This window comes from Pseudochaenichthys georgianus, chromosome 9, assembly GCF_902827115.2.
Source record: "Pseudochaenichthys georgianus chromosome 9, fPseGeo1.2, whole genome shotgun sequence".
Lineage (NCBI taxonomy): Eukaryota > Metazoa > Chordata > Actinopteri > Perciformes > Channichthyidae > Pseudochaenichthys > Pseudochaenichthys georgianus.
This window is the reverse complement of record NC_047511.1, coordinates 36590361-36617003: the sequence shown is the minus strand read 5'-3', so window position 1 is coordinate 36617003 and position 26643 is coordinate 36590361. Positions and strand designations below refer to the sequence as shown.

Here is a 26643-nt window from a genome sequence, read left to right as displayed (position 1 = left end):
CCAATATCTGAGGAAATATGTGATGTTTTAGTGACGGGTACATGGGTTTCATAACACACACCATTTCTACTCAAAGGTGTTGGAAGATGGCTCTTGCTGGAAGTTATTCATTTCTAATCATCACAAAAGTCCTTTAAATTAAGCACATTCATCTTTATTACTTAGTAAGAGTTTGTAAACTACATGTAGTCGTGCCGAACATCAAGTGGTTATGCTTCCGAAGGTGCCACTAAAAAAATCTTCAGTCTCTAGAGAGCACGCGGCCTCTTGGGAACGATCTGCTTACTGGCTTGCTCCTCCTCTCGGAGTGTAGAGCGGAATGACTTCACTTTATCTGAGAGGGAAATAAATGAAAAAGTGATTAGTGTTTACTGGAGCAGGGCGTTTAGTCTTCATCGGGCCATCGCGTGTTTCTGCCATACCCCGGAGCTCAGTGAGGATTTCTATCTTCTGGTCTAGGATCTGCTCCAGTTGAGTAGCGTATGTTTCCACGTCATAATCCACCTCCTCCGTCATCTCCAGCAGCACCTTCTCATCTTCCAACCAGCGGATAGACTCCTGCTCGCAGAGGACACACACATTCAGAGGTTACCAATGCAAGTTTGACTTTTACCTACAGGAAACTGATTTTATTTATTGTTTAGAACTTGTCAGTGTGAAGATCACTGTATTTGCATAGCATTCAAATGAACCTAAACAGAACATGACATAAAAATGATGAGCAAGAGTCTTGGGTTTTTTCTTTGATGTTCTGACCTGGAAAACAGCTCGATGGTCCTCCAGGACCTGCTCCTCCATCTCCACTAACTGAGACACCGCCTCGTGGAAGGTAAATAACTGGGGGGACACCTCCTCCTCCTGGGAACATAGTTACAGGGTCAACAAGAGAAAGAAACCGAATATTCACAAATACACTTCTGAAATAGCTAAAACATAAATCCAATTTAAATGCACATTTCTCAAAAGCAACAAGGTCTATGTAAAGTATACCTGAATTGTTGGACACAGCCCTTTAATAGCAGGTTTGTAATCCGTTTCCAAAACGTTTGCTGACAGGTGCTATATTGCTATGGCAATGAGTTAGAAAGACAACCCCGTTAGCTTACATTCTGCTCACAGAGCAGTTTGAGGTCGTCTCTCTGCGGCGAGATACTCAACCAGTGGTCGTCTAAAAGCTCCAGCTGGTTTACAGCGTGGATGTTGGGTCGGCCCCCGTCCATCATTTGGTTGGGGTCCACTGACAGCTCCTTCACCCTGCAGAGAAAAGGACTTTGAGCCGGGTTGGAGCGTATCTTTCAACCCAGTCTGCGTTATGACGGTAACTTGGGGCTTAAAGGATCACAGGATGGCAGCAACATGACAGCGGTGACATCATGCATGTAGAAAGATGATTTGAAGCCTAATATAATTCAGAAAAGTGGTATTCTCATAACAGACATGCTTACAGCGCTAATTAATCAGGACTATTTGATTACCTGCTGAGGGTTTGAACTCCTCTTGTGCTTTCACACAGCTATGAACGTTGCAGTGTCAATATGGACAGCAGCTAATACCCTATTGGGTCACGTTGTGTAATGCCATGTATTCTTTGAGAGTCATCGCACACAGCTTACACAGTGACAGTTACACAGAGCAAATAAAAGACACACCCACATGGACAGGCAGACGGATGTATTGTTTCTACAGGATTTAAAAGAAAAACATTGACACAGCTAAGACAAAGATAAGAGTGGGAGTCAAAGCAAGGGAGGAGGATGAAAAGGCATGCCGATGAGAAATAGAGACGGACGAGACAGTGAACCGCAGATGAAGAGAATGAAAGCAGCTAAGAAGAGCTCATGGATGTACAGAGCGGGATAAATACCTGGAGGGAGCGCATGCATTGTGTGTGTGTGTGTGTTTATGTGTGCAGTGCTGTGGGGGGTTCTTGACCTGCTGGGAGAGGTAGCAGCAAAGTCATCGTATTCAAAGGTATTGGTAGGCGAGAGCTCAGAGCGACCGCCCTGAGAGAAGGGGATGTCCGACGGACTAATCCCAAACTCCTTCACTCTACACACCAGGGCACAGAGGGAAACAAAGCAGGAAGCAGAGAGGAGAGAGGGGATACAAGAGAGTCAGACAGAACTAATAGAGTAGGCAGAGAAATGTACAAAAAACATTTTACAACTATCTATACAAAACCCTCTGGGAGCCAGAGGCATTCAACGGAGCTATCATGTCGTAACATTGCTGTTTGTTCCCGTGACAATAAAGCTTTGTGTGAATCACTGGACTCAGTAAATATTCCCACCTGTTGGCGTAGCGTAGTGTGTTGAGGGTATTCTCACAGGATGTCATTCCAGGAGAGATTGTTGCGATCTGTGCAGAGAACGTAACCAATTATTCAAATGAATCCCATCCAGAAGACACGCGGACTTTGGATATGAATCAAGGGCAACAAACGGACCATGCATGTGCGTGAGTTCTCCCCGATGAACGAGTCCCTCAGGACCTGGGTGAGCTTACTGGCTCTGAATGGAGTGTGCGGCTTGTTGCGGCCCAGAGCCCTGATACACTCCTGAAGCAAAAGCAGACACACATTGTTTGGTAAAGAAAGTATCACTTTTTTGGAATCAGTGCAATTTTGCAGCAGCCGTCTAACCGACAAACCTTGAGGGCCAGCAGGCTCTTGTTGATCTCCGCCCCCTCCAGACGGGTTTGGCGGTCAGCACTCGATGTGTCGGCCCCCCTCTCGTTACCGGCGAGGTCGATGAGGGAGAACTTGCCGTGCATCTTGCCCTTCCTGCGGAGAATGATCTGGAAAACGGCGTGGCTGCGAGATGAGTGGGCGTTGGCTGATGTCTGCCCTGAGGTTCTGGAAGGGAGAGGAAGGATACAGACATATTAACATGGCGCAAGGAAGAGTGAAGAGCGCACACTACATAATAATTGTAGAAGAGGGAAAATGTGAAAAATGCGCTTGACTTTCTTTTCAGTTATCATGGACTATGATGTCATATGTGACCCGCTCTATCGAAATCAGTCGGAAGTCGCAACGGCTCATTTCAAAATAAACGTGGATTTGCGTAAAAAACTATTTTTCCGGGGTTCGGGTGTTTTGTTTGATTTTAAATAACAAAGTCTTGGCTTTCAGAATATGGAACTTTTATTTCCAAAATCACACGATAAATACATTTTTGAAACTTGTAAAGGGAAGATGACAGCTCTCACTCGCAATCTGCTCTTCCGCAGCGCCGCCCCCCCTCCCTCCGGCTGACATTATGAATGTAAGGCTTATAGTAATCATAGATAACACGGCAGGGTCCGTTACAGTTTGTTTTCATCTGATTTCAAATAAACAAAGTCTTGGCTTTCAGAATATTAAACTTGTTTCGGCAAATTCAGATGATAAATACAACTTTGAAGCTTCGGCTTAATTACAAGCGGAGAACGGAGTAACTTGACGTCACAGCAGGCACAACAACAGCCGGTGTTTCTCGTGAGGGTTTTCCCCGGGAAACAAACACAATACACACAAACGCAAAATTACACACACTCGCAAGCTTCCCCCAGACCAGCAATCCAAACGAAAATATCTTCCCTCCGTAGTATTTTGATCATTTGCTAATAATGAATCAGATCGATGGATTCCAGAGAAGAGAAAACTTTGAAGTCCTTTTTCTCAAAACGATGACTCGGTGACAGTCATTATATAACGTGACATATTTTGCTTAATATTTGGAGTACAACAACAATCCTGATATCATTAGAAAGCTAGGAATCTCCTCTTTCCAGCAGTGTATACAACTCAAAATGTGTCTTCGGGTCAATGTGACTGATCTCGATAGAGCAGGTCACATATACGATTAAGAAACATTTGCAGCCTAGTGACCAACTAGTAAGTCTCACACCACTAACAACCAGATGGACAGTTCCTGCTGTGGTACCTGCAGCTGTTGCCCACTTCTATGAGTTTCAGGACCTCCTCTGTGCACTTGACATCCTTCTCCTGAAGTCCCACAACCTGCACCTGCTGCTTCCCATCCTCCAACACCCTCAGCTTAGTTTTACGATTCAGCAGGTCGAACACCTAAGAAAACATTTACATCTTCAGAATTGTTTTTATTTTGGGGGTAAAAAACACAAACAAATGATGACTCATCACTTGCCTTTCCGCTGTAGATTTCAAAGAAGGTCGCGTGCACTTGAAGATCTAACTTCTTGTAGTTGGGTTTCTTCAACATGAGAAATACGTCCCGAGCTGCATGGAAGAGACAAGAGATCTTACATGTCACCCGAGCAAGTCAAACCCATCATAATAAAAGATATTACACTTTTACCAACTAACGGACCACTTTTGGACAAAATGGACTCTCCATTAAAGCCAGCTCTTTGTGGAACAGCCTCCCAACTGAGATACGGGGTTGTCCCACTCAATAGTTTTAAAGGTCAACTCAAACAATGGTTGAGAAACAAACAGACATGCGATCAGCGCTAAGTGCACTTTAACACAGGGGTATCTCCTCTTGCACTTTACACGTCGTTGTTGCTATTTTGTACTGCCATGTGGTAAATACTCATGAATGCTGCTTTTGCACTTTTTGCATATCATGTATTTTGTTTTTGCTATGTTTGTAAAATGTAAATTTTTAAAAATGTTTTATGTGAGGGACTGCGGATGGAAATGAGCTCAAAGCTAAATCTGGCACTGTTACGCTCGATACATTTGAATGTTTTAGGTGTTCACCACTGTGCATTGTCCCCGCCAAATAAACGATTAAATCAACTAGAAAACATTAAATCAGCGGGAAACCCAACCGCTGACTTACCAGCTAATGCATAAATTCCTTTAGAGCAGTCCTGGTTCTTCCCAGAGAAATCCCCCCCCATAGTCTGAAAGACAGAAACAGGTTTATTACCAGGTAGGAGGAATTTCACTTGGTGTTGTGGTGCATACATAAAAGTAAAACAAAAATTAAAAACACAAAATAGAAAACTATTTAAAAAAAAACCTATAATAACATTAAAAAATATAGCAGTATTTAGATTGAAATAGATTTGGAATAAAATATGTGCAGCAATAAAAAAACAAGATATTGTGTACATTGATGTAATATTATATTATATAGGTAATTCCAAATCATTTCCAAGGGTGCAACTCTTAACAGTAGCTGTCGTGTCTGATCCGTAGTAACCCCTCTTGGTGTGTAACTCACGTGTGTTTTTCCACTGCCCGTCTGCCCATAGGCAAAGCATGTGGCCATGCCCCTCTCAAAAATGGTCTCCACTAGCGGTCTGGCTGTGAACCTGCAGGATGAGACAGAACACACATGTATTCACTGATCCAATGCAAGATATTACATAATGCACACAATCTAATAAATACGTCAGTTCAGTTCTGCATCATCCATGTTTCAAAGCAAATGAAACGGCTCCGTGTCTCTTGGTTCGTTGTTACAAACCTGTAAACCATCTCATTGGTGGTGCTGTCGTCGAAGGCGTAGTCAAAGCGGAAGGTCTGGTTCTCCAGGTAGCGGGTCAGGTCCACTTTCTGTTTGGGTTCGTGAACCATCACCACGTCCTTACTGGGGACGGTGAGCACATCCAAATCCTTCATGGCCAACTCTGGAACACAGCAGAGGCAAGACGTTCGATATCATTCAGACCGTAACAATAAACAAAACATGTGGTTTCCGAATCAAGAGCTGACCTTTCTTGTTGAGTGGACGTTTCCTCACACAAACGCATATTCTGTGCTCTTCAATCTGGACGGTGCAACAAAGACGGACATTTTATTAAAGGGTCGATGTCTACAAATCCAGAGAGAATGAGAAGCTTCATCCACTCACCAGATCTGCCGTGGTCAGGGGCCGGTAGTCCAGGCTGGCTCGGAAATCTCTGATCATGTACATGATCTCGTAGTTAGGGATGGTGGTATCCACCTCCTGAAGGAAGTTAAACAGTGAGGGGCCAGCTTAATAACCATAGCCAAGTCATTCCTCGATGTCCACTACATTAAGAGGTCATCAACATGAATGTAGATGTACCTGAGCTCTCTTCTCTCGTAGCTCCTGCTGCTGAATCCGGCGTCTCTCTCTCTTCTCCTGCAGCTTCTCCACCTCCTTCACGCAGTTTGACTTCCTCCTCGCTGCCATAAAGACAAGACAACGGAAGGAACAGTCACTCTACTGCCTTTCAAAGGGTAAGCCTTTCTCAGCAAAAGGGTCTCTTCCTCTTTCTTTCTTCTACTTCCTCAGTCCTTTTCCGCGGCTTGAGCTGTATCTCTCTGAGTCTTTCCTGTCTCATGGTAACCCTTCAAACAAAAAGGGAGACTTCAGGCTGTTTCCTACAAAGCCGAATACAGAAGTGCCGAGGCACGGAGCAGGATGCAGCGGCTGGCACACAGTCCCTCCACGACAACACTAGCTTCCTTCTCTAGATATAAACAAAAGGCCTCCACAGTATGTTTACAAATATTCATACATGCCTTCAATCTGCATCTCAACACAACTGGACCACAAAAACTGATATGCACATCACTCACAATCTGAGATATGATCTTTACTGCAATTACAATTAGAGGTGGTTTCAAATCAGGTGTGATCAATAATCAACCAGAAGCTTATTCCGAATCTCCCAGGAAAGCACACCCACACATTAGTTTGGTTCCAGGTCAATCACAAAGGTTTAGTTACAATATTAAGAAGAACAGAAATCAGCAAACGTGTGAGTAAAAGTTCTGATTGCTTGCAGAGATGATCAGAAACAGAGCCACCTGATTGGCCCTGGCACGCTGCACAGCTAAGCTCTCTAAAACAGTCCTGTTGGCTGCATTCCCCGAGGACCCAGAATATCAGAGCAAAGGGATTAATAATCTGCTCTAATCTGGGAGGAGAAGAGGAGCTGGGTCGGCACCGGGACAGGGCGAGATAAGAGGGATCCATCGCTGTGTCTGGGTTACCCTCTCTAACACGAGGGGGGGGAACAAGGACCTTCCCCTCCTGAGTTCTTCAAATGACAGTTGGAGGGAATAGAGGATGAATAAAAGGGTTATTGTTGCTGCCTGAGCCTCGAGGAGCATCGCACAGAGGAACAGGCTAATGCATGTGTGTGCCTCAGCAGAGATCAGACAGGAAAGAAGACAGCGCAGACAACCAGCAGCCCAACAGTATTTTGTTCTCCCCGTCTAATACCCAGAAAAGCCTGTCTGCTGGATGGATTGTGGTTGTGCTACTTTACCACCACAGCTTCAAATTGTATTGGACACACAATTTGACTAGAGGACCCTCAGTTTCTATTGGGGGACTGCTATTCGAATCACCATGAGACATTGAGGGCCGGGTAACATGCAGGTGATACATACAAAGCTGTCCGAGATCCTTTCTGGAAATCGGCTGATGAGAGGATTCTGTGATGAACACGTGGTCAACAGAAACATGAGACATTACAATTCAACAGATGCTCAACTGCTAGAGAACAGAGTGGTGCAGGAACGAGTCCTAAAACCCGGACGTGAGTTAGCATGTTAAAACACGTCGTCCCTGCACCACTCTATAAGTTCACTTAAAGCCAATTGCTTAAAACTGGTTCCCTAAAATAACTATTTTCTGAAGAAAGGTCGCAGGTGAGATCACAGTCAAGGTTAATTAAAAAACAGTTTGGATCATGTTACCGTTCTGCAGTTGCTGTGCAGTCTGAGCCTGAGTGAGCTGAGCGGGCTGCAGAGAGGGGGGGGGGAGGGGGGGCCGGCTCTGGTTGTGGAGGCGGGGCTTGTCTGGCCCGCGTCGGAATCACTGAAAATACAAAAGCACAATGTTTTAGAAAAAAAGATTGAGTCGCGTGCTGCTCACAAAACGGGTTTGGACTTTCTATTAAAGCTGAACCCACTGTTTTAAACTTAAAATGACTTGAAATCTGATTAATGTTGAGTGACTTTTACCCCAGAAAGCATTTATCTAGGTATTCTAAGTAATGTGATAATACTGGACACCTATACGTATGAAACAGTGCTTTTTCTAAGATTCCCTTTGTTCATATTCAAGATTTAAGAGCAAGCCATGAGAAGAGAATGCATCTATTCCCAGGGAAATGCATGAAACAAACCTCGATTATCCCGGGACGGAGTGTCATTCTTTATGGGCGCTATCGTCCGACGGTTCTGCAAGAAAAATCAAAAGAGAATTGGGTTCAAAGATTCCTAATTTCACTTTTACATATGCAATAGCCGCTCTGAGACTTGAGAAAGGGAACATCCTTTTTTGTATTTAGTTTTCAACCTCCTCTGCCTGCCTCCAATGTAGAGATACAGAAATAGACAAAGCCTGAGTCAGATTAGTACAGAGGCCTCATTTATCAACACTAATCTCCCAGATGACATGACACTGCCAAAGCACTCATGTCAAAGTATCTTTAAAAAAGGAATAAAGTAGACCCTGTCCAAATCACAAAAGGCTGTAACTCTACATTTTTGTGAGGATAATTCCTGTACAGGTTATGGGTCTACTTTACCCCTGGGTGTACTTTACAGATGATAGAGGTACACAACCAAAAATAACTTAAATAGTAACTTAAAATAGTTAAAAGCCAAAATGACACCATCCTAGCCCAAATTTGAACAATTAAACTGCACTATTTTTTATCCAAGAAACATTTCGTTTTACATTGCCTGACGTTTTTTTCCACGTTAAATGTTTTATATGTTTTACTGTAAGTCAGATGAATTCAAACCTGGAATATTTACCCAAAAGAATGCTAGTGTTAACCTGCTAATCCAATGTCTTATATACTGTGTACTTAACAGGACCAATTAGATGGTTCCCTAGGAGGATCCCTGTTCTATATGAAGGTCCAGCAAACTGCAGCATCATAAACACCTGAACCAGTCGGAGCACTTTACAGACTTTCCCTCACATGGATAGAAACCAACCAAAATCAATTAAATTACTATTTTGTTCAAACTGTTTAAATTATATAACAAACATTTGTTACAGTAGTTGGCAGACAGGCTGGCATTCAGGTTCTTACCTTTGCGATTTTATTGACCTTTACACATGTGGGTGTAGGGGGGGGGCGGAGTCTCTGGACTTTGGGAAATTTCCTCTTCTGGAGCCACATCTGGGTTAAGTGAAAATACACTCTCCAAGTCGATCTGTCCAGAAACAGAAGAGTATTAATACCAACACATTACATGAATACCAATTAACTAACAAATAAGTAAGATGGATGGATATATTGATCGCTGAAGAGTCAAAGAAGCTGAATAAAATCCACCTTTCAATGTTGTAAAACATGGGAGAGTACTACTTCGACATAGTAAAAGGTTTGCATCTTTTTTTCAAAACTCTAATTTAACTTATTTTCAGAATGTAAATGACATCCGAGTTCAAAAAGATATATATTTTAACCGTAAACTTTACATTATACTTATCCAGACGTGGAAATTACATGAATCAAGTGACTACTTTTCATACTGCATATGAACCCTTAAAGTACAGCTCAGTTCTAAGTGTTATTTTAAGTGTGAATCTGAAGTATTGAGTCATTTAGACACAAATCAGACTTGAATCATAATCTAATGACTTTAATGTTGACTTGATTAAATAAAATATAACAGACTTCAGTGTTTCCCCTAGGTTTACTGCCTTGGGGGGGGGGGCATTGGGATATGTATTTTTTAAAAGGAGAAAGGAGCTGTGGATGATTGTTATTGTTTCTTGGGGTCAAAAACACTAAACTCACAACTTAAAATGAAAGCGTTTAGTTTATTTAATAAAAGAGCACATGTTCAATGTGAAAGGTGACAGTAGATATATATGGTGCTATATATACATGTAAAAAAAGTATTATTTTATTTTTTAAACACCTTGAATTTCAGGGGGGGCACGGGGCTCAGTTGGCGGGGCGTCGCGCCCCTCCAAGACAATGGTAGGGGAAACACTGGACCGGCATCTTTGATTGTCTGCACCAATGACTGTTGTCTGTGAGCATTGTGCATCAAACTGTGTCATTTATCCATACAGGATCTAAAGCATCGATTCTCAACGACCACACAAGAGATCCTAGTCCTAACTAAGTGAGTGAACTTACTGTCAACACTACAATGGTTTTTAGATACCAAAACAGCGTAATGGGATAATGTTTGTGTTATAACTGTACGTTAGCATTATCCAACCCCATTCGTCTTTTAAACCGAAAACACAGGATGAAAGTGAAAACAGAGACAGATTGAGATGATGGAAAATAGTACTGATTTACAAATAAATCCAAATGACTGCAATATCAGAATGTAAGAGAATATATAAGTGGGATGTACAGCAAATATATAATACAAATGTAAAAAAGCAACAAGAGAAGTCTGCTGTGTTGTTGCACACTGTGCTGCAGGCTGTGTGAGGTCACCAGTGTACAGAGGGCGATGTCTGCTGCGACTGTATTTCATGCAGGAAGGTTATGTAATCACCACAGCGCCTGAATGTCTTTTTGAATGCATTATTTATTGACGTGGGGAAGGAAAGAATACTCCGGCTGGTGCTTGTGCTACGAGTGGTAATAAAACGTAATTTACCTCTTTCCCTTTAGTGTCTCCATTTTCTATCCACTCCACTGTGACGCTCTCATTGTCCTCATTCAGTGAGGTCACCATCGACTGGTGTATACGTCCTGAGGAAGTAGCACAGACAGGGAAGCATAAGATAGGCAGACAAACACTGAGAGGTGAGGGCAGTGTTTACAAAGGCCCATCAAATCACCTGGCACTAAACCAGGGTATCTGCACATTGTTCAAGTGCAAATGTAATGACTTTTAAGACCTTTTTAAGACCTCTAAAAGGAAAAAATAATACCAATACAAAAACAATCGGTGAACTAGACAACAGTATAAACCGTTACTGAGTTTAATTGCATTTGAATAACGGGAAATATTCAGTGCACATTACCCAACATGGTTGCCTTCGCATTAACAACAAAATAATTGTATGGCAGCAGTCGACCAATGGAAACCAATATCCCCCCTGCACTCATTCATTCTGCCCCAGATACAATTTAATACCTGCCCTCCTAAAATTCCAGACCTTTTTAGACCTTGAATATCAAAAAATAAATGTAAGACTTTTAAGACTTGTTAAGGATCCGCAGGGACCCTGGTTTGAAACACTTCAATGAAAAAGATGAACATTTAAATCATGTCTTTTCACAGATTCACCAACTAATAGCACATTTTATTTTCAAATTAACAAATAAACAAAATCAGACGGCAGCAAATAGGTCAGGCTAATCTTCCGATCGGTCCACGAGGTTTCATTATGACCTGTTTGGGGAGAATCACTGGTGAAGGAGACAAGCACTGCTGCTGCAGCGAGCGTCTGTGTTTCTCTCCGCCTCCCTGTCTGCAGTGTCATAAACACAGCTGTAAAGAGACGCCTCAGACCCCCATCTATGTGGATCCGACTGCAGGCTGTAAATTCCCAATACAATCCAGGGAAACGCCATGTTCCTGTATCCATTATTCAGAGAACCGGCAGCTAGCGAGGAGAGATGCTTTTAGCGTTCGCAGCTGCTGAACAATTCACGGTTTTACCTTATAATGTTTTCATTTGGCAAATGCAAAAAGAAAATGTAGATTGCTTGAAACAGAGTTCACGGGAAATGTTGGCTACTCAGAAGATCAGAACCTCTCTGGATGCACAAAGGTCGACATATCCCATATATTATGATATGCATTTAATTTAAAACGATGAAAATTGATTAATTATGACATTACTGTACATTTGACTAAAAATGTGACTATTGTGACTTAAAATAGTCACAAATTCCAAAATCAACAATAATTTAGATTGTACATACATAAACAATTATGTAATAAATAACACTACCATAAAAAAAGTAATGAACAATTAAGACATCAATCTTCTATCTCGCTCTACCCTCCATCAGAAATGGCCCCCATACATCTCTGCCATTGTTATAGAGCTCATGTTACAGAGACAAGCGTTTGAAAAATAGGCTTCTTGTTAATAAAACACTGAGGAGCTCATGCAGCCTTTCAAACCCATTGACTTGAACTGGCTAACGTTAAAAGATGAAAACAGTTCATTTCAACAAACTACAAAAGGATTGGTTTCCTTTAAAAACATTTTTGCTCAAAACAGCTTCAATTAGCTTGGCATTAATTCTCTGCAACCAGTCCAACATCTCCCATCAGATGCAGATCTGGTGACCTTGACTCCATGATCATATGATTCCCTTCACTATATATCTCATTCAGTCAGGGGACATCTGCAATAGCTGTGTTTCTGAACTCACTTATTCAGTTTCTTCTGACTGTAAAGTCAGACCTTTTTTATTACTTCTGTGTACTTCAATTATGATTTTGCGAATATGTCTGGTCTGTTCAACTGTGACATGGTCGGGAACCAACTGCTTTGGCAACGGTGAAGGATGCGGGGACAGGCCCGTGGCAGTGTGTGGGGTTACACCTCGACTGAAGGACAGTGTTGAGAGCACACCATGCTGCAATAGTAAGTGCATCACTCAGCAGAGGGTTTGCAGCCAAACAGAGAGACAGGCAAGTCCCTCCAAATCACTGCTGTTTCTTTTGGCTAAAGGAAGCCACATGACTAATGATGTGGAGAATGTGAATGCCAGGACAGGTTGACATGCTGAGACACACCAACTAATACTGACTGTGGTTGAATGGTATAATGGTATAATGTGAAAGTAACAGCAATTCTCAATTTCCAAATGGAAAGGCATTCTAAGCTAGGTTGCTGCTTGTATTTAATGTTTAGTTATCGGTGGCACAGAGACGATATACCCTGAATAGAGGCAACAGTAACATCCTACACCACAATGCTAATGTGTAGCGTGTTTCAGCCAAGGGCCGAGAGAGCCAGGGATGGAGCTCCACACCATCACAGCATTTTTTAACAATAAAAAATAACTTTCTTCCTCCAAACCCAGAGAAGGCAGAGTGTCATAATGTGACAGGATGAAACTGAAAATGATGTTGTATTAGAAATTAAACTTCTTAAAAAAGGTTTCTACCTTTATTTCAGCCTCTCAAATATATTAACCTGATGACAGTTACCAAGTCCAAGCTCAAATAAGTAAGTAAATATTTGGTGTCAGTAATTGGTTAGTCACTTATATTATTAAAAAGTGATCACTTTAGATTATAATTTATATTAGTTTAAAAAGGGAAGATCATTTGTCTTGTGGCAGACACTTTATCAACAAGAACAACACACAATGGTGTGAAGCTGTATACTTTGCTGATGATAAAAACCTTTCATTTCACTATCCAAAGGAGTAGTGGCCTGCCCGCCTCTTCCTCACTTTCACACACACATTCAGTAACTGAATTAATTGTCCCACTTTAATACAAAAGACCTGGCTGACTGAGGCTGACATTACTAGTAGTTGAGGGGCTTAAGAGGGGGTGCTCGAAGTCCAAGAAAAAAACAACTTGTTTCACTACAAAACTAAAGAAACTGTGTTGACATGTCACAGACTGAGAAATATGACAGTCCATAATCGCTAAGCATGTAGGTGACATATGTCTCTCCTGCACACTGCCATGTTTCACTAACAATTCATGCCAGATAATAACAGAAAATCTAAGTCCAATATGAAACATTGAATTAAAGATGGCATTAAATTGCATACAAAACAAATGTATTTCACCTACAGAATAGTACAACATAATTCTCTATGAGATTTGGCTCCCATCAGGACTGACTGTGGAAAGGATAAACGCAGGGGGAGCTCCTGGCAGCATCTAGGGAGCTGCAACAGATGGGGTGGTGGCCTCAATCTGGGTTGAGTCTGAACCAGCCCAGGCACCAACCCCCAAGAGAGAGGGCAATCCCTGCTCAGGATGCTACACCAACCAGCAGGGAAATGGATCGACTGAACAGCTTCTCTCTCTCTCTCTAGGCCTCCCAAGCGGTTTTTTTCACATCTCACCCCTGACTTGAGAGTACTGAGGAGGACTGTGTAATCTAATGCCTCGGCCCTCGGGATGAGAACGTTGAGGATATCATCATCAACAACAACCAATTCAACAGTTAAAAACACACCCTTCCCACTAGCTTGGAACCATTTTTTTTTTTTTCAATCAAGTACTTTGTTCAAAGTATTTATTTTTCAAGTTGTGCGAAACTGGGTGTAGCTCAACTCTGTAAAGGGCCAGAAGGAGTGGCTCAAACTGTTGTTGTCATCTGCATGGCCCTGAAGAAATGCTGTGTAGCTACATAGAGCAGGCATAATAAAGCTGACATTCACATAGAAAGAGTCACACAACAAGCCTCCTCTCCCTTCCCCTGTCTACTTCTCTGTTAACCCTTGGAATAGATTAAGTGAGTGTATTGTAATCACAGCCTCTTCCCTGATGACAGTGTGCACAATGCCTGTATGTATGCATGTGTAAGAAAGTAGGCACAGAGCTGTTCCATTAACTAATAATGGTTTGACTTTATTACATAATTAACAATATGTTGGCATGATGTACATGCTCTAATTTATTTGTTATAAGATGTTATATAAGGTGATCCAAAGTGTCAAAAACGACCATTCTCTACAAATAACCATTGTAATGAATAAGATACTGGGACAGTCAGTCCATGGTGTTATTAGTTATACATAACATGTCAGATGCTGAATAACTATCGATTCTTGATTTTGAACAATTATAGGCAGAAGTAGAAGAGTACTATTAGTAAAAGCTGCAATACTGCAAATGTGTGTCAATGTATACTTTGTATTAATTAACACATGAAGTATGCTCAGCAACTAAATATGTAAAATACATGTAGTGGAATTAAAAGTACAACATTACCCTACAAAATGTAGTGAAGTAAAAAAGTAACAATGTAAAAATATTCCTCACTCATTACAGGGTTTACATCACAACTGGCGTAAGTTCAGTAAACATTTAAAAACCTCAGTAAATCCATTACATTGGCCATTAACACCAGGCAAACGGGGAAGCTGTTTACCAACTAAATGAGAATTGTTTGGTTTTATATATAATCTATGGTTTCACTACAGCGGCACTGTTGCAATAAAGCCGGTAACGCTACTGTTAGCCGTTTAGCTAGCCGCAAGCTAATGTTGTTGTCTATCGAACTAACGATAGCTTGGTTAGCTATTTAGCTTAGCTTACATTTCAAATCCATGATGGAGAAAAACATAACGGTAATGTTAGTGTTTGAAATTCTTTAATTTCAAATTGGAAGCACTTGGTTTTATATAAACATTTGAAGTGGAAACAAACGGCGAGAGAAGCTAGCTAACAAAGGTATGAGCTCATTCAAAGGCTTTGGCCATGTTGAAGCCCTCCGCCCTGACAGCTCATATTAATGTTTTCGTGCAGCTAACGTTACGCTCCACAGGAACAACGGTTGCTGCATTCAACACAGCAACAAAGATCCCAACAACTTGTGCGACCGGGAGAAAAGGAACTTACCATCACTGCGCTTTATCTCCACATAAGTACCAACGACGATCTTCCCAAAACACGACGCCATTCTACATTACTTTAAATGATCAGAAACAGGACTAAATACTTATTATGAACCGGGTAAATGCAGCTACTTCTTGTGTTTGGCCGTCTTTGGTCGGGCAGGAAGATGCAGCAGAGGCAACAGAATGAGCTAGCATTGAGTAGCTACCAAGACGAGCAAAGCATTTCCGGTCTGGTATTTTTCAAAATAAAACCAGTTGACATGTGCAATCTTGAATTACATTGCATGAAGAAGAAGAACCAAAGAAAGCGAACAGTCTAAAAAATAGGGATTGTAAAGCAGGTATAAATTATGAGGAATATTGCTTGTGTAAGGACATATAATTCATACATTGCTGATAATACTTCCCCATAAGTAAATCATCTTAACATTTCTTTCAGCACTTTAAGTGTTGCTCTTATTGTAGTGGATGGTTTATGCCACCTGGTGGCACCAGGGCCAATGGCTCTCTTTATTTTGTGTGTGTTACTTTATCATAACCGTACCAGAAATAGGACGAAATTAACAAAACTGTATGGTTTTCAACCTTACCCTGCTTGTCTGGTAGAAGATCTGGTAGGGTCAACGTGTTTCCACAGTATAAGGTTGATTTCCTGTGTTATACTACAGACACACACACACACACAACACACACACACACACACACACACACACCACACACACACACACACACACACACACACCACACACACACACACACACACACACACACACACACACACACACACACACACACACACACACACACACACACACACACACACACCACCACACACACACACACACACACACTACTGAACCCAAATGATTGGGCTCGAGATCATTCTCTTTCTAGAAGCTACCAGGTTCTTCTGTGGTCCTGCAGCTGTCAGCCCCCCCACCTAACTATCTCCATACACACACCTCCTTTAAACCCCCTCCTGCCACTTTGGTAACAGGCATTTGCTGGTGACTTCTCAGCTGTCTGTGCCCTAAATAGACCTTATCAGGAGCAGACCACCTTTGAGGGGGGTCCCTCTCACAGATTGTATTGAATGGAAAATATTTGTTATTCATAGAGCCTCGGATATTTAAAAAACACCAATAATTTCTTTGCAAACCAAGCCATCATGGTTTATAATGACTTTTGAATCAAAGTTGTTCTTTGAGGTATTAGAGTGCAAGCATTCAACCCCTATGTGTGATGGATGGTCCACCTTGGTTCTGTCCCACCTCATTGAGATTCAAATATAAATGTAGTGTTCGTGGGGGGAAGTTTCGTGAGACAAAAAAGTTTGTCACAAAAATTACAGACTAGAGATTTATATCATCTAAGCAGAACAAGAGACACAGCACACAATCCTAAAGGTACTGTACAGCTTGTTTGTTTTTTATTATCTATTTGATTTTGGTATGCAGACAGTACTTGGTATAGGTAGGCAGGAAGATTGTGCCTACATGATTGGAGATAGTGTCTGTCCATTGGGAAAGTGGCATGTTCGAAGGCTCCAACTGGGGTACGAGACTGTGCCCAAATAAGGCTTGAGGGGAAGCCATTTAAAGTTAGAGATAACATGTGCATGGCCATTTGCTACGAAAGACCCAGGTCAGCAGGACATTCATTACTAACAATGGTAAGAACAAAAACATTTGTAATGCTACAGCAGTTTCAATAACATTAGTATGCTGACAGACTATTGTCATCTGTGGGATTGATTGTGAAATATGGGGCTGTTTTTTTTTTTTTTTTAATTCTCTTTACTTTTTGAAATGTGTAAAACTGCTTATTTGTTGAATTTGTTGCTTATTTGAAATGTTAGTGTTTGCATCAATTATACCTATTTAGAATTATTAGGTAAGCTACCCTTAATTGGGGAATTGTTTATATTATTCAAATGTGTCTCTTGGTATGAATCTTACTATAGTTACAATACCGCATGTACATGTGATTGAGTGGTTTCCTCTGAAATTGTTGTGTTGAAGCATTGACTGTCAGGTTTGATTTACAAAGTTATGTGACCCATAGAATCTATGTCATAACTGATAACCCCTGATTTTACCAGATGGGAGACCCAATCCAGTTAAAAGATGAGGGAAACAAACACTTCCAGGCAGGAGAAATCGAAAATGCCATTGAGTGCTACACACCAAAGCCATTAAGGGATGCAAGGACAAAAAAGTGCTTGCTGTCATCTACAGGAACAGATCTGCATGCTACCTAAAGAAGGTAAGCAGTTTGGCTAAGCAGCATAAAACATAAACACATACCAAATAGATTTCTTTAAAAATTATTGGGGAAATTCACACTTTTATTTTGATGTTTCTGTTTTTCTAAAAGGAAAACTATGCTAACGCAGCGTCCGATGCATCTAAAGGTAGAGTAATACGCGAACCAAACAACAGCAAACAAGGTTCACAATCTAATCCGTTCTTCTTCCTATACAGCCATTGATGTAGACGCAGCAGATATTAAAGCCTTGTACCGGCGTTGCCAAGCTCTGGAGAAATTAGGAAAGCTTGACATGGCTTTCAAAGATGTGCAGAGATGTGCCACCATCGACCAAAGAACCAGACTTTCCTGGAGACTCTCCGCAGACTGGGAGCAGAAATCCAGGCCAAGGTCGGCATTATCAAGTTAATGTAGAATGCAAACACTTTGCATAAATGAATTCAGCAGTGCTACATGTATTCAACAATAATTGCTTGGTTATCAAAATCAGCATATAGCTTTGGTTGTGCCATTAGAAATACAGTTTTATGATAGTTTGGGAATCTTTCATTTGGACATGTCAGCATTGGAAAAGGTTGAACGCTTCATTTTGAAATTTGTCCACAGCTCAAGACAACATCTCCACAGATTCAAGAGTGCAGAACATGTTGATATTCTCCTTGATGAGGAAATGGAAAAGGACAAAAGGGAAAAGGTAGGCATCCTCCCTGTGAAAAAACACTTTATGTAGATGCACATACTGTAGTTGTGGTTTCACTTCTGCTACTTCTTCTTTTATGTATAGGCTGCCAACAATCTGATTGTGCTGTCAAGAGAGGACGCCGGAGCAGAGAGAATCTTCCAGAATAACGGAGTGCCTCTGCTGCTCACCATGATAGAGACGGGCAAACAAGAGATGGTCCTGGCTGCTGTTCGTACTTTGTCAGGAATGTGCACAGGACACAAAGCTCGGGTAAGCTTACCTCTAAAAATGATTCAAGACAAAAGCATATTCAAAGTGAACTATGTAGCCTTCAAACTTCAAAAGTACATCTTCAACATACTGTATCTTTTGCCATTTGAAATAAGAATCATTTGATCTGCTATTCAATTTCTTTAACAAAGTGTATTGTGTATGTCTTACCACTATACAGGCCATGGCCATAATTCAGATGGTGGGCGTCGATAAGATGTGCAGCATTATGGCTGTCGACAATGAGGAGATTGTGCTTGCAACCTGCAACCTCTTCCAGTGCATCAACGACTCCCTCACTGGTGAAGATAAAAAGGATTATGGCAAAGAAGAGGCCTTGGTTCTGGGTGAGACAGAATCAAATCATCCTTATCTGTAACAAAAAGTAGATTTTATTATAAATATATCCTCAAAGCTTGATTAAAAAAGCAATGGTAGAATGTAAAAAAACAAAATGGCTGGGCCTATGCTGCTGCTGTTAGTATTCTCTTAGCAATTCTGACTGAGACTTTCTTTTATATCTGCAGATGCGTCCAAAGACCTGAAAACCATTCTCCTCGCTCTGGTGGAGATGGTTGGTAGTAAGAAGGTTTCTGGCCATGGCAGAGACCAGGCACTGAATCTCCTGAGCAAGAATGTACCTCGCATTGTAAAGAAATCCAAAGACAACTCCAAGGCCCTCTTCACTATTGATCACGGTGAGCCACACAGCTACATCAGTCACTACATAGTTTGAGCTAAAATATTTTGCTGCATCCCAGACTCCTCGATAAAGTGTATTCAACATATGTCTATATCATATATATATATGGGGTTGTTCTCCAGGTCTGAAGAAGATCCTCAAGGTGTGTGGTCAGGTTTCTGAACTGCCCGACCAGCTGCCCATGACGGAGAACACACAGCTGATTGCCAGCGTGCTGCTCACCAGGCTCTACGACGAGCTCTCATGTGACCCTGAGAGAGACAACTTCAGGGAGATTTGCAATGAATATATCAAGTACGACCATAGCATAGAGAGAAACCAGTGTTGTAGCCAATCATTTGTAAATGGAAACCAAACCAACATAACTCACACCATCTCTGCATCTGTCTTCCTTTTTCCCAGTTCCAAAATTGATCCCAACGACATGGACAGGACAATCCATGCTATCAACGTCATCTCAGGCCTGCTTCAGGGTCCATTTGATGTCGGTAACGCCCTTGTTGGACGACAAGGTATAATGGAGATGATGGTGGCACTGTGTGCCTCCGAACGTGAGGTGGACCAGATGGTTGCTGTGGAGGCGCTGATCCACTCCGCCTCCAAGATGAGCCGTGCTTCCTTCATCATCACCAACGGCGTGTCCCTTCTCAAGGACCTCTACAAGAAGACCAAGAATGAGAAGATTAAAATCCGTTCTCTGGTGGTGAGTGTGCCCTGGGACAGAGAAAAAAACTCTATTTTTCCTTTCTTCTTTTCTAAAAGCACAAGCATCAAGACATCACAGTATAAACAATACTAGACAGTAATGTGAAAGAAACACAGGGAGCATCTACAGTTTATTTATTTAGTTATTCCATTAGTCTCATTGAGATTAAGATCACTTTTCCAAGAGAGAACTGTGAACACTAAACCTTCACACGGACACAAACAATAAAAAAGTAAAACCCAACAACAGAAACACAAGGGGAAAAAACTGTACAGGACACATGCGAAACCTCAGAAACATCAGGAAATGGAGCCTGGAAGACCATAGTTTGAGGATACATGGAGGATATCTGTAGTTACTGTTTACCTAAATCTATCAAAGATGTGGCTCATGTACTTGCAGGATTACATTTTTATGAATGAATATTTTCTTGGTTGATTGAACCTATTGTAAGTAGCTTTTGATAAAAGCAACAGCTAAATAAAAAAAACGTGCAAGGTACAGTAGTTAATACTTCTATATTTAAATGAGAAAAAGAGATGTGAGGTAATTTGAAAGCTTTAACAGAAGGGCTTTGTAAGTTGTAACTCTAAACTATTGATTAAAGGACAGAAGTCCTAGATAGATAACTAGACTTTTAGAGAATAGACTTTGTCTGTTTGCGTTTTGGTGCATACTCATGTCCATGTCCCCTCAGGGTCTGTGTAAACTGGGTTCAGCTGGAGGAGATGACTACAGTTTAAGGCAGTTTGCTGAGGGCTCCACAGAGAAACTGGCCAAGCAATGCAGAAAGTGAGTACTCAAAAACACACTGTTAAAGTGACTGGGCTGTTGATGATGATGAAATGAATATTAAACTCTTACAAATAAATGCCAAATTCCTAAAGATCACATTTTCATGGCAATACATTCTTACAATATGTATCTACCAGAAAGTCATTCAAGCTTGCAATCGAACCTGTTAAGCCCCACCTGTTTTTTGTTTTTTTTCACGACACTGTGTCTCAGGGCATCTTAATATTTAAGAACCTATTAATGTGTTATACCAGATTAACGGGAAGAATCTCAGCTAACTGACGATACAAACCATTTTTACCAAAACAAAACACAAGTCTCATAAGAAGCATCTAAATGACCCCTGAGCGAAAAATGCTAACGCACTTTGGCACAGAACTCAAGATAAAAGATACCCTTATTACTTATCGTAGCTGCACATACAAGATATCCGATTAAAGCTGAGGTTCCACAGATTATTTAGGTATATATATCATCACTGAGTGATCCGAATTTGCGACAGGGGAAGCAAACTCAGACATCACGACACGTACCTTTACGTAGCTTTTACGGGAGATCCTCTCACCGTAGCTGTCAATCTGATCAAAAGACTTGTTCAATGGCATTAAAACGAGAAAAAACGCGGCTGAATCGGTTAATCCATAGGTTGATAATGTTTCTCTGGAACAATTTTTTTTAATTTATTTATAATCCATAATTAAATTTGTATGTACAAATCGGAGAGTAAAAGTGAGCTGCTAATGGTAGCCACCAGAGTTATCGCAGCTTCCGGTTTTGGCTATGCGTCAGTCTCACACACACACATTACCAAATAAGGAGTATGTGGGAGTTCCCCTCGATTCCATTGGCTCTGACGGTTAGAAAGAGATGTCAATCAGCAAAATAGGTCAGAGATAGGTAAAATCCACCCAAATGACCCCAGAAGTGTTTTTTTTGTTGCTAAATCTCTCTAAAAAGGTCAAATTTCACTTGTTTTGCATCAATCTTAATTCAGGGTACTTATTATATGTTATAGTTTGGATTCCTAAAGCTTTTAGTCTACCATCCCATCATTCAAGGGGGGTTTTCACTATAAGTAATTTTTTTTGTTTGGACGGACACAATAATTTAAATTTTTTTACTGTGTTCAATCTGAATTTACTTTAAAATAAAAACATCTATATTGATTCTGACACTTCTACATCCAACTCACAGGTGTAACCTTGCTTTGAGAAAAAAGATTATTAATTTAACCCTTTTAGAAGGGAAGATATGGTCATTTGTTAGAAATGAAAAACAGGCTCGGGGCTTAACTTAACAAACTCACAAAATAAACCAACTAAATTGTCTTTTTTTAACTTTTATAGGTGGCTCTGTAATCCCAAGATTGATACCAAAACAAGAAAGTGGGCTATCGAGGGTCTAGCTTATCTGACCAATGATGCTGACGTGAAAGATGACTTTGTTGAGGACGAGATTGCACTGAAGGCCATGTTTGACCTGTCAAAGGTAAACAAATTGAAACAAAAAGACAGAAAAACAAATACAGTATATCAGATTACAGATAAATAACCTCTCTCCATTCACTGTGTTTTTAGTCTACAGACAAGACAATCATCTATTCAGTAGCTTGCACCCTGGTTAACTGCACCAACTGCTATGACAAGAAGGATATCCTACCTGAGCTGGTTCAACTAGCAAAGTTCTCAAAGCAACATGTGCCGGAGCAACACCCCAAGGTAAAAGAGGGAGAAAAGTCAACTAAACCATTGTCTTACACAGAAGATCAGAACATATCATTTGACATATGTAGAGCAGGTTATGAAACACATATGAATACAGATGTACACACTTTGCATACTTTTTGTTCCCAGGACAAGAAGGACTTTATTGATCAGAGAGTGAAAAGGCTCCTGAAGGCTGGCATCACTTCAGCTCTTGCTGTCATGGTAAAGGCAGACAACTCCATCCTGACCGACCAGACCAAGGAGATGCTGTCAAGGTGTGTGTGTGTGTGTGTGTGTGTGTGTGTGTGTGTGTGTGTGTGTGTGTGTGTGTGTGTGTGTGTGTGTGTGTGTGTGTGTGTGTGTGTGTGTGTGTGTGTGTGTGTGTGTGTGTGTGTGTGTGTGTGTGTGGGTGTGTGTGTGGTGTGTGTGTGTGGTGTGTGTGTGTGTGTGTGTGTGTGTGTGTGTGTGTGTGTGGGTGGCAAGTTTATTTATATAGCACTTTTCAACACAAGTGTTAACATTCATCTTGATGCCTCCATAAATGGATATATTGTAATAAATGATAACTAAGCCAATTCTATATATTTGTTCGTCCTTAGAGTTTTCTTGGCTTTGACAGATGATCCCAAAGATCGTGGTGCTATTGTAGCCCAAGGTGGTGGAAAGGTGAGTCATAGGTTTATCAATCGAAACCATGAAATAATTTATGTTTGCATGTTTCTGAGCATTGGATAAACTGCTTGTTGCAAAACATCCCACTGTTGTTCACCTCTTACTCTATCCCTAGGCTTTGATACCACTTGCTCTGGAAGGGACAGAGGCTGGGAAGACAAAGGCCAGCCACGCCATTGCCAGGATTGCAGCTATTTCCAACCCAGAAATTGCTTTCCCTGGTGAGAGGGTAAGAACAACATTTACTTGTTTGTCCACCTTGATATAATAGTGAAGGAAAGGGAACAACAATTTGAGATAACATTTTATATTGTCTCCCCTTAACTACACACTTCTTACACTTTTGACATTGTATGATTCTTTGTCTCTCCAATTACTGGGATATTGAACCTTGCTGTTGGTGGTATATTTTATTATAACTAATGACAGTTGTTTGTTCTAACATTCAGTATGTACTATGCATGATTTGGTATTAAAGGTCCCATGTCATGGCCATTTCTACTGATCATAATTCCATTGTTGAGGTATACTAAAATAGATTTATACTGTGCAATTTTCCAAACTCACATTGGTTTCTCATACAGCATCTCTGTAAAGTATGTGTATTCACCGGTATTCACTCTCTGTCCTAAACGGCTTGTTGGAGCTCCTGCCCCCCCCCCCCCCTCCCTGTGAGCCCAGTGTGCTCTGATTGGTCGGGACGTTGAAGCTCGTTGCTGCTCGTTGCTGCTCGCAGCTGCTGCGGGCTGCTGCGGGCTGCTGCGAGGAGCAGACAGGCTTCCGGGTTGGCGATACAGCGAGAACAAGCGAAACTCATCCTGAGCACACACAAACACTCACAGCCAAAGTAAAAACAATAAGTGTGGCTTGATATTGAGTAAGAAAAAGGTTTATAACGCTGTGAGAATGGGTCTGCGGAGAGCATTTCTCCGCGATCCCAATGTAGTAGCCCGAAAAAGGTTTGCATTTAAACAGTCGTGGTAGATACCTTGTTTGTTTTAAACACCATAAATACACAAACAACAATTAATACTTACAGGTTGTGTACCCGAATCTCCCGCTGGTCCAAACAAAGTGGGAACAGCATCGTTCTTCAGTGCCCTACGCTGTACATATCTGGCATGAATCGCTGAAAGGTTTGGGAAGCTTTGTTTCGTGAAAGGCTGGCAGAGGGTGTGGCCTCTGGGTATTCACACGTCAGAGTACCCAGGAAGAAAACATTGGAAAATGAGAAATCTCCAACGAGGCGTTTTGGGGAGGTCTTTTCTGTGTTAGAGTTTTACTCCCTACAGGGTGTACTTTGAGGGTTTTTGACTCTGCAGACGGTTTACATGCATAAAAACCTTCATAACACACAAGGGGACGGGTAATAACCGGAAAAGCATGACATGGGACCTTTATACGTAGTTCAACAAATTACTTTTTAAAAATCAATCATACAACTTTCTTGTTTGTCAGGTGTATGAGGTGGTGCGGCCTTTAGTCGGCCTCCTTCACACAGACAAAGACGGGATGCAGAACTATGAAGCTCTGCGAAGCCTCACCAACTTGGCTGGTTTCAGTGAAAAACTAAGGTAACATGTTATTATGTTCACTGTGATGTCACTAGCTCATTTCCTACAAGTGAATTTCCTACAGCTTGAACAATTTGTGTTATTTTGACCTTTAACCTTGACTTCATCTGTTTTATAGAGTGAAGATTTTAAAAGAGAAAGCTATCAGTGACATTGAAAACTACATGTTTGAAGATCATGACCAGATCAGACAGGCTGCTACTGAATGCATGTGCAACCTCATTTCATGTAAAGAGGTGAGGACGGAAAAAATAGCTAAAAGCCTTTCATTGTAAAATAGCTGCATCAACGTAGGAAACCAGTTTCCAACTTTTGTTTCTTAGGTCCAAGAGCGTTTTGTGTCCGATGGCAATGATAGACTGAAGCTGCTGGTACTGCTTTGTGGCGAGGAGGACGAGAATCTTCAGATCGCTGCAGCTGGAGCTCTCGCCATGCTCACTACTGCTCAGAAGAAGGCCTGCAACAAAATAACCCTTGTGGTATGTATCATAGCATTCAGTAGTACTGTAGGATAAAGAAAAGTATAACTTCAATTTCACATGTTGTGTCATCATCGTGACCAAGCTAAGACAAAGCTGATGACATAATCTCTGGGACATTTCTCACACGTTACAAAACTTCTCAGAATGCAGAGTTTACTCCCTGATGGTGTATCTGAAGTGTCAATCAGGGGAAATCCCCTCAACGGAAAATAACATTTGCTGAGTCATACCACACCATTTTACACATAAATCCATTGCTAAGAATTACACAAAATATATCATATCCAAACTAAACAACATTTTTGACAAAGATTTCGCATAATTTACAAGTGTAACTGATTGCTCTTTCCTGACAGACCACGCAGTGGCTTGAGATTCTGCAGAGGTTGTGTATCCACACCAACCCCAATGTACAGCATCGTGCCCTTGTTATTGTCTACAACATGCTCGACTCAGACAACAGTGAGCTGGCCAAGAAGCTGATCGAGTGTGAGCTGCTGGAAATCTTGTCAGTGATTGGCAAGGCAGAGAACAATCCCAAGAGGCAGCAGGCCATCGATGCGGCGCGCACATGCCTGGTCAAAGCTATGGATCTTGGTCTCATCAAACCGTTCGCGACCCCCTCTTAAAATGCTTTCTACGAGGAAAAAACCCAACAGTGGACATTCTTCTTTATTTCCTTTAAATACAGACTTGTTTCCAAATGGTTTTCTCATTGAAGGAAAAAAAGAATTCTCCAACCTGGCTCTAAAGATAATGTCTCACAATATAAATCACTGTTTTTATTTGTCATTTTTTACAGAGGGTGTTTGTTGCGTAGGTAGTAGAAAATGTACACATGGTGATTTCCCCTGACCATGCATTTTTTGTCTTTATTTGAAGATTTTAGAAAATGTATTATTTCTATTTATGTTGAACTGTAACTGTGAATGAATGATTAAATACTGAGCAGTTCACGTTTTTGCTTCACTGTTTGCTAAAATGTGCACTTTAAATAATCAAGCGAAAGCCAGGGTTGCCAATGCCATGTGTTTTTTTGGAATGTTGTAGCATCATGAAGGAAATAATTTATTTCCAGTGGCAACAACAATGGGATGAAGACTGCATAGGAGGTCAATTCTACAACATTCAACCGTCAATTAAAGCAAGCGGCACTGGCAGAGTATAAACTAAAGGATGACATCAAATTAGCTGGGTCATTATCGACTGGCAAGCAGTTTTTTTTACACCAAATGTGTACACTGTGGAATACTGGACAGTGTCCAGCATGTCCTGATAAATTCTATTTTTATCACCAAACGCTGTGTGGTGGTTGACCGCAAAAATCCTGACAAAGCCCTGCAT

The 26643-nt window shown here is 41.2% G+C and overlaps 2 protein-coding genes across 2 annotated transcripts; one reads left to right on the top strand and one right to left on the bottom strand.

Annotated features, from left to right (window-relative positions):
- Window positions 1–132: 132 nt before the first annotated feature.
- Window positions 133–15668, bottom strand: LOC117452334 (kinesin-like protein KIF2A). Its single transcript, XM_034090893.2, is given in 22 exon segments — window positions 133–334; window positions 423–558; window positions 757–858; window positions 1107–1254; window positions 2291–2358; window positions 2447–2557; window positions 2650–2854; window positions 3927–4069; window positions 4149–4240; window positions 4809–4872; window positions 5196–5286; window positions 5442–5604; window positions 5690–5744; window positions 5829–5924; window positions 6027–6127; window positions 7652–7739; window positions 7741–7772; window positions 8083–8137; window positions 9004–9039; window positions 9041–9127; window positions 10544–10638; window positions 15443–15668. Coding segments are annotated over 22 exon segments (2115 nt in total). The 5' UTR covers window positions 15504–15668; the 3' UTR covers window positions 133–248.
- A 1370-nt stretch (window positions 15669–17038) lies between these two features.
- LOC117453185 (protein unc-45 homolog B-like) lies at window positions 17039–26255 on the top strand. Its single transcript, XM_034092083.2, is given in 24 exon segments — window positions 17039–17113; window positions 17543–17623; window positions 17626–17706; window positions 17818–17854; window positions 17925–18035; window positions 18038–18099; window positions 18316–18325; window positions 18328–18354; window positions 18357–18403; window positions 18494–18661; window positions 18843–19008; window positions 19189–19359; window positions 19487–19658; window positions 19767–20067; window positions 20768–20862; window positions 22212–22353; window positions 22443–22583; window positions 22719–22846; window positions 23171–23237; window positions 23359–23472; window positions 24702–24817; window positions 24936–25053; window positions 25141–25296; window positions 25656–26255. Coding segments are annotated over 24 exon segments (2844 nt in total). The 5' UTR covers window positions 17039–17053; the 3' UTR covers window positions 25929–26255.
- Window positions 26256–26643: the final 388 nt, after the last annotated feature.